Source organism: Dreissena polymorpha, chromosome 13 (genome assembly GCF_020536995.1).
Source record: "Dreissena polymorpha isolate Duluth1 chromosome 13, UMN_Dpol_1.0, whole genome shotgun sequence".
Lineage (NCBI taxonomy): Eukaryota > Metazoa > Mollusca > Bivalvia > Myida > Dreissenidae > Dreissena > Dreissena polymorpha.
The window spans coordinates 33,789,787-33,803,812 of NC_068367.1; the positions used below are offsets into that span (position 1 = coordinate 33,789,787).

The 14,026-nt window shown below is 38.0% G+C and overlaps 2 protein-coding genes across 2 annotated transcripts in view; both read right to left on the minus strand.

Annotated features, from left to right (window-relative positions):
• Positions 1–716: 716 nt before the first annotated feature.
• The window catches only part of LOC127855901 (bromodomain adjacent to zinc finger domain protein 2B-like), a 364,850-nt gene continuing 351,540 nt past the window's right edge, over positions 717–14,026 (minus strand). Inside the window, exon 9 of the transcript XR_008037787.1 lies at positions 717–841. The gene's annotated coding sequence lies outside the window, so the exon portion shown is untranslated. The remainder of the gene's footprint in view (positions 842–14,026) is intronic.
• Positions 764–14,026, minus strand: part of LOC127854571 (probable beta-tubulin polyglutamylase) — a 29,836-nt gene continuing 16,573 nt past the window's right edge. Inside the window, 8 exon segments of the mRNA XM_052389634.1 lie at positions 764–841; positions 1,912–2,106; positions 2,311–2,498; positions 2,790–3,011; positions 4,801–4,928; positions 5,793–5,956; positions 5,959–6,971; positions 11,114–11,330. Coding sequence (XP_052245594.1) covers positions 764–841; positions 1,912–2,106; positions 2,311–2,498; positions 2,790–3,011; positions 4,801–4,928; positions 5,793–5,956; positions 5,959–6,971; positions 11,114–11,330 — 2,205 coding nt within the window.

A 14,026-nucleotide genomic window follows, 5' to 3' on the forward strand; every position in this document is an offset into this window, starting at 1 on the left:
TGTTTTACCACAGAGTGTGATTGATTTTCATTTCTCTACAATCACAACCACCTGCCACTTGTGACCTTGACTCTTAAAATTTGTGACGTTGACACTTACCACTTGTGACCTTGACTATTACAAATTGCTCCATGACAGTTACCAATAATGACCTGTACACTTAACAGTTATGACCTTGACACGTAGCATTTGTGATCTTGAAACTTATCACTTGTGACCTTGAACATTACCACTTGTGACCTTGACACTTACAACTTGTGATCTTGACAATTTTCACTTGTTACCTTGACACTTATCACTTGTTACCTTGAAACTACCCATTTGTGACTTTGACACTTACCACTCGTGACCTTGACACTTACCACTTGTGATCTTAAAATTTACCAATTGTTATCTTGCAACTTATCACTCGTGACCTTGAAAATTACCATTTGTGACCTTGACACTTACCACTTGTGACCTTGACACTTACAACTTGTGATCTTAACACCTATCACTTGTGACCTTGACACTTATCACTTGAGACCTTGAAACTTACCGTTTGCGACCTTGACACTTACCACTTGTAACATTGACCTTGAAACTTACATATTGAGACCTTGACACAAATCATTTGTGACTTTAAAACTACCACTTGTGACCTTGAAACTTACAATTGTGATCTTGACACATATCACTTGTGACCTTAAAACTTTCCACTTGTGACCTTGACACTTACCACTTGTGCCCTTGACACACAGTATCGTCTGCATTGGCCTGGTAGTCAGCATTTCTCTTGTTTACCGAGTAGTTTGTCAGGTGCATGAACTTGTTTGCGAGATGTTTCATGGAACTGGAATACCTGGAAGGAAAAAATGTTCAACTTGATTTTGTTGGCCATTTTCTGGGAAAACGGGGCTTAATGCATGTGCCTCAAGTGACATCCAAGATTAGCCTATGCAGTGTGCACAGGCTTATCAGGGACTACACTTTCCTCCTAAACTTGATATTCCCTAACAGGGGTGTCAAATGCCCAAAATCTTAAATCCTGAAAATAAGCCTTACATGTGGGGGCCAGTGCCAAAACAGGTACAAATAGAAAACAGCCACTGATTACAAGTAATTTTGTATTATATATATTTTGTTTGTCTTAATTTTTTAGCCTTCTCAGATTTCTAAGCCACAAAGCACTTTTGAACCTTACAATTTTTCATTTCGCAATCTACAAAGCCTAACGAACATGTTGGTAAGTTAAACTCTTATGTTTATGATCGGAGAGTATAAACATGCGAACATTTGCAAAATATTCTGGGTGGCTGAATCTATAGAAAAGGTTGAATCTAAAGGTAATGAGGATGGTCAAATCTATAAGAATGGATAAGTCTATAGGAAAGGGTGGAGGCCATATTTATGGGAATGGATGATCATATGAGAATATGTCGTACTGTTTTGACTATCCATTTCCTCTTTGTACTTCAGGGGTGGTATTCCAGAAACATCTTAAGTTATTTCTTAAAAAATTTCACTTAAGTTCAAAATAACAATGTCTTGTATTTCTTTACTTAAAAAGAAAACTCATTTTTTTGATGTTCCTAAAATAACATTGGCATAATGATGTTATTTAAATGTATATCTTGATGCAAATATATTGCAATATGAAATAAAACACTTAAGACAATTTCCCAATTTAAGGATAAGAATAAAATTTGACTTAAGATGCTTCTGGAATACAACCCCAGAACACAAATTACAGTAGTTTTATCAGAAGTATGTGACAATTTGCAAAACATTGGTAGTGGCCTAGTCTATAGGAACATACTGGCTTGACTATACATTTTTGCTTTGTACTTCAGAAGATAAATTACTAAAGTTTTATCATAAGTATGCAATGATTGCAAAATATTTTGCGTGGCCAAATCCATAGGAACGTACTGGTTTGACTATCCATTTCTGCTTTGTACTTCCGTCTTCAAAGGCTCGTTTCAGGAGCTTTGAGTCATATGGAAGGCAGTAGGTCTGCGGGAAAAACCCAAACTCCTTCTTTCCGAAGTGGACCTGCATCTTTGAGAGGTTACGCCACAGTCTATCTTTGCGACCGATTTGGAATGACCCTGGGTAATGGTTCAGCTAAAAAAAAGAGGCAATACGGTAAAACGTTTAAAAGCACATACTAGATTAACAAGCAAATATGTTGAATTGATATTCCTCTCCACATAATTTTGTTTGTGACAGGTGGAGGGATGGACTACACAATTTTAGTCAAAGTGAAGCGATTTTTGACAATCCAAAGCCCCACGGCCCCATTCCGAGAATAGTAAAAAAAACACCAACCTTCTGATACTCTCTTAACGCCTTGAATCCTTGAGATTTCATGTGCTTTCCCCAGCAGCCCAGCCAGTCATGGTTGCGTTTCGTGATCCGAAATCCTGATCGCGCCAGGCAGTGTTTCACAACATTCGGAGTTATGGAGGTTATACGCCATTTAAGGTATTTTCTCACTTCCCATGGTAGTTGCTCAACTAAAATCAAGTCATCAAAATAACCGGTTAGTATGAAAAAGTTCAAATTCTTATATTATTACTCAAGACCACAAAAATGTTTCAAGCAAACTTATATGAAAATGAGAATCTAAGCAAGACTGGTTTAAAATTTACCAGTACAGAGATTTTAGGCTTGTGCTAAATTCATTCAATAGGAATGCAAATAAGAAAACCAGTCTGCAAAAGTCATGGACATATTTAAGTTTTAGAGACCTACAGGTTAAGCCACATAACATATTCTACATAAATCATTTATTAATATAGCAATACCTTTGTCGCCCTCAGCAACGAAAGTCACGACTGGCGGAATGTTTGGAAACAAACTCTTGGTCAGTGGAGGCTTGATGCTCCTATCTGGCGAGGCCGTCTGAGATCGACTGACGCTGATGACCTCACTTTCTACAGCGCTCACGGGTCGTGACTTTAGGCGTTGTGTCGAGGTTGAGGGGCGTGACATGCTACTGCTGGTAAAGGAATACCCATCGGACTCGCCTGGAAATCAGGTGTTTGTTAACCCTTTAACACTTAGATACGCAGTCTTCTCGGTAATATATTTAAACCACTAGCCCAAATTATTATGCTTTATTTGAAACAGCTAAAAAATCCAATAGCCCGACTATATAAATTATTAATTACTAGTAGCCCGAATAACATTTCACCAGACCAAGGCTGTCGGGCTTATAGTTAGCGTGAAGACTGGATACGTATTTTGATGTGTTTGTAGTCCCTTAGAAAGTTCAATTTAATTAAAGACCTTTCTTACTAGATTCAAGTTTTAAAGGCTTCATTTCTAACCCTTAGATACTGATGAGCAGTAAACAGCATAAAACCTGAACAGACTGTGAGTTACTTGCAGCATGTTCTGGTTTAATGCTGTTTGCACATAGCAATTTTCACTTTGCCTCTTAGTGGGAAAGTGTTACCCCATCTGTCATGCTCACATAGAAAGTGAAAATGGCTATATGCAACTAGCATAAAACCAGAACAGACTGCGAGTAGCGCGCTGTCTGTTCAGGTCCTATGCTGTTTGCTGCTCATCAGTATTTTAGATTTGGCAATCAAAACTTTAAAAACTTGAACCAGGTATTAAAGGTGTTAAATTTATTTTGATTTTTTATGGGATAACAATTGCATAAAAGTGTGCATCTGAGTGGAAAAGTGTTAACACATGCTGCCATTAAGCTTTGTTAATGTTTTGAGATATCTTTACCAAAGCTTCAACATTTTTTTCCTGCAAAACAAAGTGAGAATTGATTCATATTGATCTTTAAAGTGAAACAAGAGCTGTCACCATAGGATGACATATGCCCCCTATAAATGCTTTAATAGAAGTTTTAGCATTTTTTCGAAACCTAAACGCAGATTTCGAAACCTAAACGAGGACCCTAAGTTCAAGGTCAAGGTCACAGTGGTCTAAATTTTTGTGCGTATGGAAAGGCCTTGTCCATATAAACATGCATACCAAATATGAAGGCTATATCTCAAGGGACATAGAATTTATGAGCATTTATCGAAACCTTAACGCAGATTTTGAAACCTAAACGCGGACCCCAAGTTCAAGGTCAAGGTCACAGGGGTAAAAACTTTTGTGCCTATGGAAAGGCCTTGTCCATTTACACATGCATACCAAATATGAAGGCTTTATCTCAAGGGACATAGAAGTTATGAGCATTTTTCGAAACCTAAACGCAGATTTTGAAACCTAAACACGGACCCTAACTTCAAGGTAAAGGTCACAGGGGTAAAAAATTGGTTGCGTATAGAAAGGCCTTGTCAATATACACATGCATACCAAATGAAGGTTATATCTCAAGGGACATAGAAGTTATGAGCATTTTTCGAAACCTAAACGCAAAGTGTGACGGAAAGACGGACGGACAGACAGACGGACAGTCCGATCACTATATGCCCCCTTTTCTTCGAAAGGAGGCATAAAAAATACACTCAAAGCGGAGTCAGAATATTGACCAAAAAGAAAATATACTGAAGAAGTTTTATGATAAAAACTCAGCCTGCTTTCTAATCCAACATAAACAATTACAATTAGATTCAGCCTGCTGTCTTACAGAGCATTAATTAGGTACAATTAGATTTATTAAAAGAAGCTTGAGTTTGCGAAACATGTATGCCCCTGACTTACAGACAATTAATTAATGTGTGCAATTGTTGAAATATTTTTAATATTGCATGTTCAGGTGACCTTCAACTTTAATCTCTTGATCCTAAAATAATACTACTAATCAGATTTATGTAAAAACAGCTTGAATAATAATACTCATACCGTCGGATCCTCCAACGAAGTCATCATCTAGATTGTCCACGATGTCATCTTCACAAACTTCTGGGAAGTCCTCGTCCTCATTTTCATCCCCAAGTAGGCTGGCCTCCCCATCACCTGGCATCCTCTCCCTGTACGATATAATCATTGATCGGAATAAGACATTAACCCTTTCCCACTTTGAAGCAAAGTGAAAATGGCTATGTGCAAACAGCATTAAACCAGAAAAGCCTGGGAGTAACTCGCAGTCTGTTTAGGTTTTATGCTGTTTGCTGCTCATCAGTATCTAAGGTTTGGAAATGAAGCCTTAAAAACTTGAAACTAGTTTGAAAGGTCTAAAATTAAATGTACTTTTCTAAGCGACTACACATGCATGAAAATGCGTATCTAAATGGTAAAGGGTTAAACTTGGAATGGTCATCATGGTGGTGATTGTTTAGCACATAACTAGCACATAATTTTTGTTCTAAATACATTTTTGTAATTTTCTATCTATAGTCTTTGTATTATAATCATTTTTCCAGGACCATCATGTCATTTAAGTATGTAAAACTGCCCATCAAGTCCAAAAATTACATAAAATAGACCACAAAGTAAATAAAGTAAATAAAACTGACCATCAAGTCCATAAATTACGTAAAACGGACCACCAAGTCCATAAAGTAAATAAAAGCCACCATCAAGTCCATAAAGTATGTAAAACAACCATCATGTCATCAAATATGTTAAATAAACATCAAGTACATAAAGTATGGAAAATAACCATCAAGTCCATGAAGTCTATACAACTGACCATCAAGTGTATGAAGTATGCAAAACTGACCATCAAGTCCATACGAAAGGATGTAAAACTGACCATCACGTCTATAAAGTATGTAAAACAGACCATCAAGAGCATAAAGAATGTAAAACTGACCATCAAGTCCATTAATTACATAAAACTGACCATCAAGTTTTTAATGTAAGGACTCAGCAAGGACTCGGTCACTTCTTACCCTGATGGAATTTCGGACTCATCATCTGCTGCTTCATCCAATTCTGACCCAGACGTAAAATTTGTGGCCGACCCCTTTTCAGCTCCTCGAAGGGGTTTGGAAGGCGCACCAATGGCTGGCGGGCGTTGTTCGTGAATCATAATATCCGCTTTCGACTTCTTGCGGATATTGTTCCCGATGAAGAACTGTCACTGGACAGTTTGGAACTATTTGAGCCGCTGCTCTGGCTTAAGGCAGCCTTGTTTGCCTTATTTGGCTTATTTATTACAGAGGGAGCCATATAAGTTACGCCTTTCGGCGGCTCTGCTTTCACGGTTATTATAGTCTCGCTAGTCTGTTGAGTTTTGGTTGTGGCTGAAATTACAGGTTTTGGATTTGCCACTTCGTGGTACGGTTTAGTGGGAGTGTAATTCAGGTTCCGAACTGGCATCTGCGAATCTGGCGTACCAGATTTCACGGCAGAACCCGGACGCGGCAGCGAAGAGACTGGTTTAGCGTACGCAACAGCCTTTGAACTATTTTCCGAGCCCACTTCTTGAGTTAAGGGAATCGAGCTCAGGCTTGAGTCCATATTCTTTGCAAGGGTGCTATTTTGAGTCTGTGAGGCTGCAGATACCTTTACAGGACTAGAAGAGGGGCTATTAACACTCTGATTTAACAACTGTGAACTACTCGAAGCAGGTGTTGCTTTTGACGCCGGTCCGAACTGATTCTTCAGTCCACTATTTTCTTTATTATTTGACTGACCGTTCAGACTGAGGTCAGTTTCCCGTTCCAGCTTAGTTGGCGGAATTTCTTTTCTAGGACTCGCGGTGGCGGTAGCTTTCGTCGCTCCAGTTTTCGATGCTGTCGTTTCCTCGCTAGTTTTTGTCGTTGTTGTAGATTTCGCACCGGAGGTCTGTGCAGGAGTCTCCTTTCGCAAGGCACTCTGGGGACGCATGAACGCGTTCATTGGATAACCAAATACTGGCGTTCCGTCTGGTCCGATATTAAACATGGCATTGGGACCCGATTGCATCTGAGATACGCTGTTGGTCTTCTTGATCTTCTGCTGCTGTGATTGAAGGTCACTCGCGATGTCTTTGGCACTCAGCGGGCGGGCGTATGGGTTGCTGTGACCCTTCGTTGTGGCAGATTTTGGGGCAGCATTTCCACTTGAGGTGGACGAAACGTTAGTACCTGGAATAACATCAGATACTGGTTACATTTCAAAAGGTTTTAATAATAGTTTAAACCATTTTATTTAAGCTGGATTGCATGGAAAACCTAAAGCGCACTGAAACGCTCTCCAGTCTGTTTCCTGCATAGAACCAATACTTGATGTCTATGGGCTAGATCTAAAGAACGCTCCCACAGTGAGTATCAAACCCGTGACCTCTCGCTCACTAGGCGGACACCATATCCACTATGCAACCATACAAACATTTTTGTTATATTTGGAAAGGCTTTAACCAATTCGGGGAATCACGTGGTCAGATTTGAGAAAAAAAGGCCGCTGATGCCTCGATTCGATGGAGAAATTGTCAGGAAATCGCCAAATATTCCATGAGATATCCCCACACTCAGAACAACCAGCGGAAAACGGATGATACTCGCTGAAACCGCTTCCGGCTGGCCCTATGATAGGCGTTATCCGATTAAAAACAAGTAAGTAATAAGGTAGATGAACCTGTTTGAAGACTCAATTTCTCCATCGAATCGAGGCATCTGCAGCCATTTTTCTCAAATCTGACCATGTGATTCCCCGCATTGTTAACAATCATTTTTACCATTTTTACCATTTTATCATTAATGAAAGAAATAAAATTTGACTTCAAGTTTTCTGGTTGTTTATGTGGTTCAAGAATAATTGTTATCAACAAAAACAATCAAATAAAAAAACAAAGCCAATCAAGTTATGAAGTAAAAGTAAAGACAGCTAAATTTAATTCAGTCAAGCTGCAAGATTGCAGGGGTGTGCATCACAATGAAAATGGCCGTACAAATTTGTCAAACAACAAAGCCACTAACATATCGACTGTATCTATTATGACCACCAGCAGATTTGCGCAAATGCTTATGACTAGGCTTGCAAGCCCTATCATGCTTGGATTACAAGGACCTGTCTAACATCTGTTAAAAAAGCCCCTGAAATAACAAGGTGGCATATTTTAATGTGAGAATAATATCAGTGGCTAAATATGCCTTTATAATAGGAAAGCGCTGAAAATTAATTATACCAGTGGATGATTTAAGCAGGTGCTACAAAAAGATTTCCTCCGTGGATTGAGAGGGTCTATCTACAGTACACTCCACCCGTTTTCCCCAATTTCCCTCCATACTCCGCGGATTTCGACCTGGAGGGAGATTAAGAAAATCCCGCTATACGCGGCGTTTGCATGATTTTGGACGCGGCGGTTAACGATCGGCAAAACCGATAAGCCGTCGCGGCGGCCCTCGGCGTTGGCAACGCGGGGGAAACTCCGCGTTTTACGAGATAACGATCAATTTAATTTTGTTTGACTTCCTGATTTTCAAATAAAATTACATTTATTACAAGTACATACACGTACATGTAGTATAATATTTACAATTAAAAAAAACAACCAAGATAGATCCCGACGTGGTTGTAGAAGTAGTTGTTGTTGTATAGAAAACTCGTTGATTTACGACACACAAAACGTCGTCTTTTAACTAATACTTACCAATTAATATAAACACAGTTTGCAACATTGTTTTTATTTTGATAATTTAATCCAATGTTTTCATGTTAGCAGGTGATTTTCTATACTGAACATGTATACAAATGACCAAGGACCCTAAAAATCTCGCAATTCTGTGTGAATTGACAGTTTGACGTAATCAAAAAAAAAACGCTTCCTGTCTAAAGGCATAACTTACTCAAGTAAACACGTTCAACGAATGCATAAGGAATGGTTTTAATTGTCGGAACAAAGTCAATTCTCTGCTCGCTAATGCATGGATTTTCTCTTTGTTTGTAGGTTATTCCATTGATTGTTAAAAGGTGGTAACTATTGAGTTGATAATTGCATTTAATATTCACAGTTGTATACTTGTTGCGTCGACATTCTAAACAATGTTTACCAGTAATTATGGACCAAATCGGCAGAGTGACATTCACACATGTTAATCCCTTTTGTCAAAACACCGCAGACAGCAGTCTACACAATAGGTCAGTAGACAAGCTTTGCGTGTTTTCATAACGTCAAACACTTAAAATCCAGTTCCGCCCAGATGTCTTCTTTAATAAGTTTACAGTACAATAAGTGTTAAAATAATTGCTCTGCTAAAATACCGTAACGATAAAGATTCGGCGTGTTCGATTTGAAATTATTTTAGAGGAAATATCAACTTATTCGCGATATAATTTCAAAGAAACTTTTAACCGAAATCAACAAAATTCAATGTTCTCTGCGCTACAAAGTTTGTATCAAAAAAATCAATTCACGCACGCTTTGCAGGAGTATACATTGTACCTTGACCTTGTACATTGCAGCATAATTTTCGCGCGCTTTTGTCGGGAAATATACATGATGACTGTATATTGGAAGCATTTGTAAACGTCGTGTTAACAATTAAAAATCGTAGTGTGTTTTTCGGATTACTAATTATTATTCACATTTGGAAATTTTACGGAACATTTATTCTTGTGTCATATGTGTTATGATTTAAATATTAATTTGTCAAATGTATTATATTAAACTAATTCATATTGTAGACGTACCTGTGAATTAAAAAACATAATTTTTATACTTATTAATTTTCTATACAATTATCTTTGTTAAACATGTACTACAGTATTTAAACAATTTATTATAGCAATGTTTTTATTTTTTGGCATGCCAAGTAGCACACTGCTAACGCGGCGTTGCGCGGCGATCACTGATAAGAACGGAAAGTGTCTGCATTTACCGACTAGCCTAAAGTAATACACGCCGCGGGAATTAGCGAACGCGGCGTAACGCCGAGCGTTTTATCGAGTTCACCTCGCTCTTCCAACGCCGCGTGAACACTCGCTAGCAGAAAATAACCCGCGGAGGGAGCGCGTTTTTTTGGGGAAAACGCGTGGAGTGTACTGTATCTTGACCTCCCAGTGCTGTAATTGATATGGCATACGCCTTGATACTGAGGGATCATTGGTTCACTCCCAGTGGAGTTTTGGGGCCAGGGCCCTCAATCCATTTTAGGGGAAGCGGGTCGCTACCCATAGCAGGGGGAATTTTCGCGGTGTTTCCCTTTTTGGGGGATTTTTTACTTACTCTCTAATTATTACATTTGTACATGTTTGCACTATATTCATTGCTTATTTCATAATTAAGTATGTTTGAAAAGATTAAATAAAATAGAATTGAGATATAATAATCATGAGACATCTATCTATAAAAAAAAAAAATTTTTTTTTTTTTTAGGGGGAATTTTTCCCCCCAAAAGGGGAAAAAAGTATACTTTTCAGGGGGGAATGCGGCCGAATTTGGGCCGTGGATTTAACAGATTAAGGGCCCTGGGGGCAAATTTGGGGCCTTTATTCAGCCCCATTCCCAATGTCAAAAATTACATTTATCTTTCCCAAATGACTGCCATAAATTATCAATTGAAGGTTTTCAAACAATTATTTTTGTTGTAAATAAAAAGCAAACTTGACCCATCATAAATTCATTTAACCTATCATAATGTTACCTTAACCCAACATCATGTCATTTTAACCCAACATCATGTCATTTTAACCCAACATCATGTCATTTTAACACAACAGCATGTCAAATAAACACAACATAATGTTAACTTAACCAAACATAATTTAAGTTAACCCATCATGATTGACTTACCATACACATACCTCAGTTTCTCCTAAAAAAAGCAGTTTTGTCGTTCCATATAGGCTGCCCATAAAATACATATAGGATCTGGCACGAGTTGTCATATCATACCATATTTTATTTAACGAGTTCAGGAATTTTGTTAATAAGCGAGCCTTTGGCAAGCTTACTAACGAATTTCCTGGACGAGTTTAATCAAATATGGTATGATATGACGAGTGTCAGATCTTTTTTATCACATGCTTTTAAATAAGCAAATTAAATTAATATTTACACAAACATAATGATTAATCCCGAGTGTTATTTACATTTTGTGACGTCATTTGACGCATTGCAGCAAAATAACACAATGAGATTGGTCAATAAACAAAAACTAAGCCAATGAAAACGCTTAAAAATGTTGTATTACACATGTGTTATAAAAAAAAATATGTAATGGTTGTATTACATGGGAAATAGGGTATAGCATGTGATAAAAAGGTGGTGAAATTTATCAATCAGTACCAGTGGCTGCTTTAAGAAGTTGCTGGGGACTAGGTGGCGGTTTCATGGTGGAATGGAACGGCGTTGGCATGGTGCTGTTGGCTGAGGCATTGCTCAGACTGCTGTAGGCGTTGCGGGCGGCCTCGGCATTGCTGCGCACGGAAACTAGGTCAGCATGGTTGAACAGCTGGACGGGCTTGATGGAGTTGTTGCTGTATTTTAGCATGGGCTTCTGGGTCTGAAAGAATACAAGAGAAATTTAGTTAAACAGGTGGGCCTAAAAAAAATCCAGAGTTCTTCGTAAACAACTGCACATTTTTGCCCAATCTGGAAAAGTACCGGTACAAGTGGGAAAAATTAGCATGAAAAACCCTGAAATTTGAAAAATTCACGATGTCAAGTCTTCAGCAGGGGTGTGAATTGTCCCAAATTTTAAATCCACTCTGGACGGCTCAAATCAGGATTTCCGGAAAATTAACATCCCTGCTTCAGATTGGGAATTATCTTTCTTTTCAATCGCTTAATACTTAATTTAACAAATTCATCTTTTTGTCTTTTTGTTGTAATGTTCAGTTTCAGTGCTCATTTTATTTGTTCCCTTGCAGATAATGCAATTTTGAAACGAATTTGACGCAACATTGCTTCCTTTCTGGAGCTTTTTGGATCTCAATAGAGAATTCCGTATTTTTCCAGGTGCTTCAAGGGTGCTTAACAAAAAATGAAAAAAAATACTGCCACAGGTATGCTCACTCTCGGTTTAGAGAAATCTAATGACAGAAAAGAGTTTTGTAAAACAAGTATCTTCCCTTTACATCACACAGATATGCCTCTTTTTGTAAAACTGGCCCCTTTACACCACACAGATATGCCTCTTTTTGTAAAACTGGCCCCTTTACATCACACAGATATGCCTCTTTTTGTAAAACTGGCCCCTTTACATCACACAGATATGCCTCTTTTTGTAAAACTGGCCCCTTTACATCACACAGATATGCCTCTTTTTGTAAAACTGGCCCCTTTACATCACACAGATATGCCTCTTTTTGTAAAACTGGCCCCTTTACATCACACAGATATGCCTCTTTTTGTAAAACTGGCCCCTTTACATCACACAGATATGCCTCTTTTTGTAAAACTGGCCCCTTTACATCACACAGATATGCCTCTTTTTGTAAAACTGGCCCCTTTACATCACACAGATATGCCTCTTTTTGTAAAACTGGCCCCTTTACATCACACAGATATGCCTCTTTTTGTAAAACTGGCCACTTTACACCACACAGATATGCCTCTTTTTGTAAAACTGGCCCCTTTACATCACACAGATATGCCTCTTTTTGTAAAACTGGCCCCTTTACATCACACAGATATGCCTCTTTTTGTAAAACTGGCCCCTTTACATCACACAGATATGCCTCTTTTTGTAAAACTGGCACCTTTATATCACACAGATATGCCTCTTTTTGGAAAACTGGCCCCTTTACATCACACAGATATGCCTCTTTTGTAAAACTGGCCCCTTTACATCACACAGATATGCCTCTTTTTGTAAAACTGGCCCCTTTACATCACACAGATATGCCTCTTTTTGTAAAACTGGCCCCTTTACATCACACAGATATGCCTCTTTTTGTAAAACTGGCCCCTTTATATCACACAGATATGCCTCTTTTTGTAAAACTGGCCCCTTTACATCACACAGATATGCCTCTTTTTGTAAAACTGGCCCCTTTACATCACACAGATATGCCTCTTTTTGTAAAACTGGCCCCTTACATCACACAGATATGCCTCTTTTGTAAAACTGGCCCCTTTACATCACACAGATATGCCTCTTTTGTAAAACTGGCCCCTTTACACCACACAGATATGCCTCTTTTTGTAAAACTGGCCCCTTTACATCACACAGATATGCCTCTTTTTGTAAAACTGGCCACTTTACATCACACAGATATGCCTCTTTTTGTAAAACTGGCCACTTTACACCACACAGATATGCCTCTTTTTGTAAAACCGGCCCCTTTACACCACACAGATATGCCTCTTTTTGTAAAACTGGCCCCTTTACATCACACAGATATGCCTCTTTTTGTAAAACTGGCCCCTTTACATCACACAGATAAGCTTCTTTTTGTAAAACTGGCCCCTTTACATCACACAGATATGCCTCTTTTTGTAAAACTGGCATGACTTCTTTTCCAGAGCTCCCGATACTTTTTTTTCAGTCATGGGGTATTTACTAATGAATTTTGAATTCCTGCATAAAATACAAACAGAAATATGTTTCAGACACATTTTGCATTACAACGCTGCATTTATTAGCACTGTATTCATAACACATGACATGTGTTAAATAACACCAAACGCAGCAGCTGTCGCTGTCAGTGAGTTCAAGGGCACAAAGTTACTATTTTAACATTCATTATTTGGTTCTGCTCATTATCTGAGACAGACCTGTGGCCGTATTCCAGTAGCTTCTTAAGTTTGCACTTAAGTTAAGAAATTTCTTAAATAAATTTCTTAAGTTAAATTTGAAATGTAAAAAAACAAAACATGAGACGCTTATTAATTCTCTTTAAAAAATTGCTTTAAGAGTTAAAGGAAGTTAACTTAATATTAAATATAGGAGAAAAAATACACAGAGTAAAGAAATTTATTAAGTTTATGAAGCTACCAGAATTTAACTTAAGTGAAATCTTATGTTTAAAGAAAAAATGGCGGAGATAAGAAAAAATATTGCGCAATATTTCAACTTTGTTATTTTTTAACCTAGAAGCTACTGGAATACGGCCCCAGTACAATGTCATGTAACTCACAGCTGGCAATGCATTTTAAAAGTAATCAATCATTGGAGACTTGTTGAATGAAGATACATCAGTTGATAAAATACAATTGAGCTCTAAAAAATGAAGTTTGAATATTGCTTTATGACTA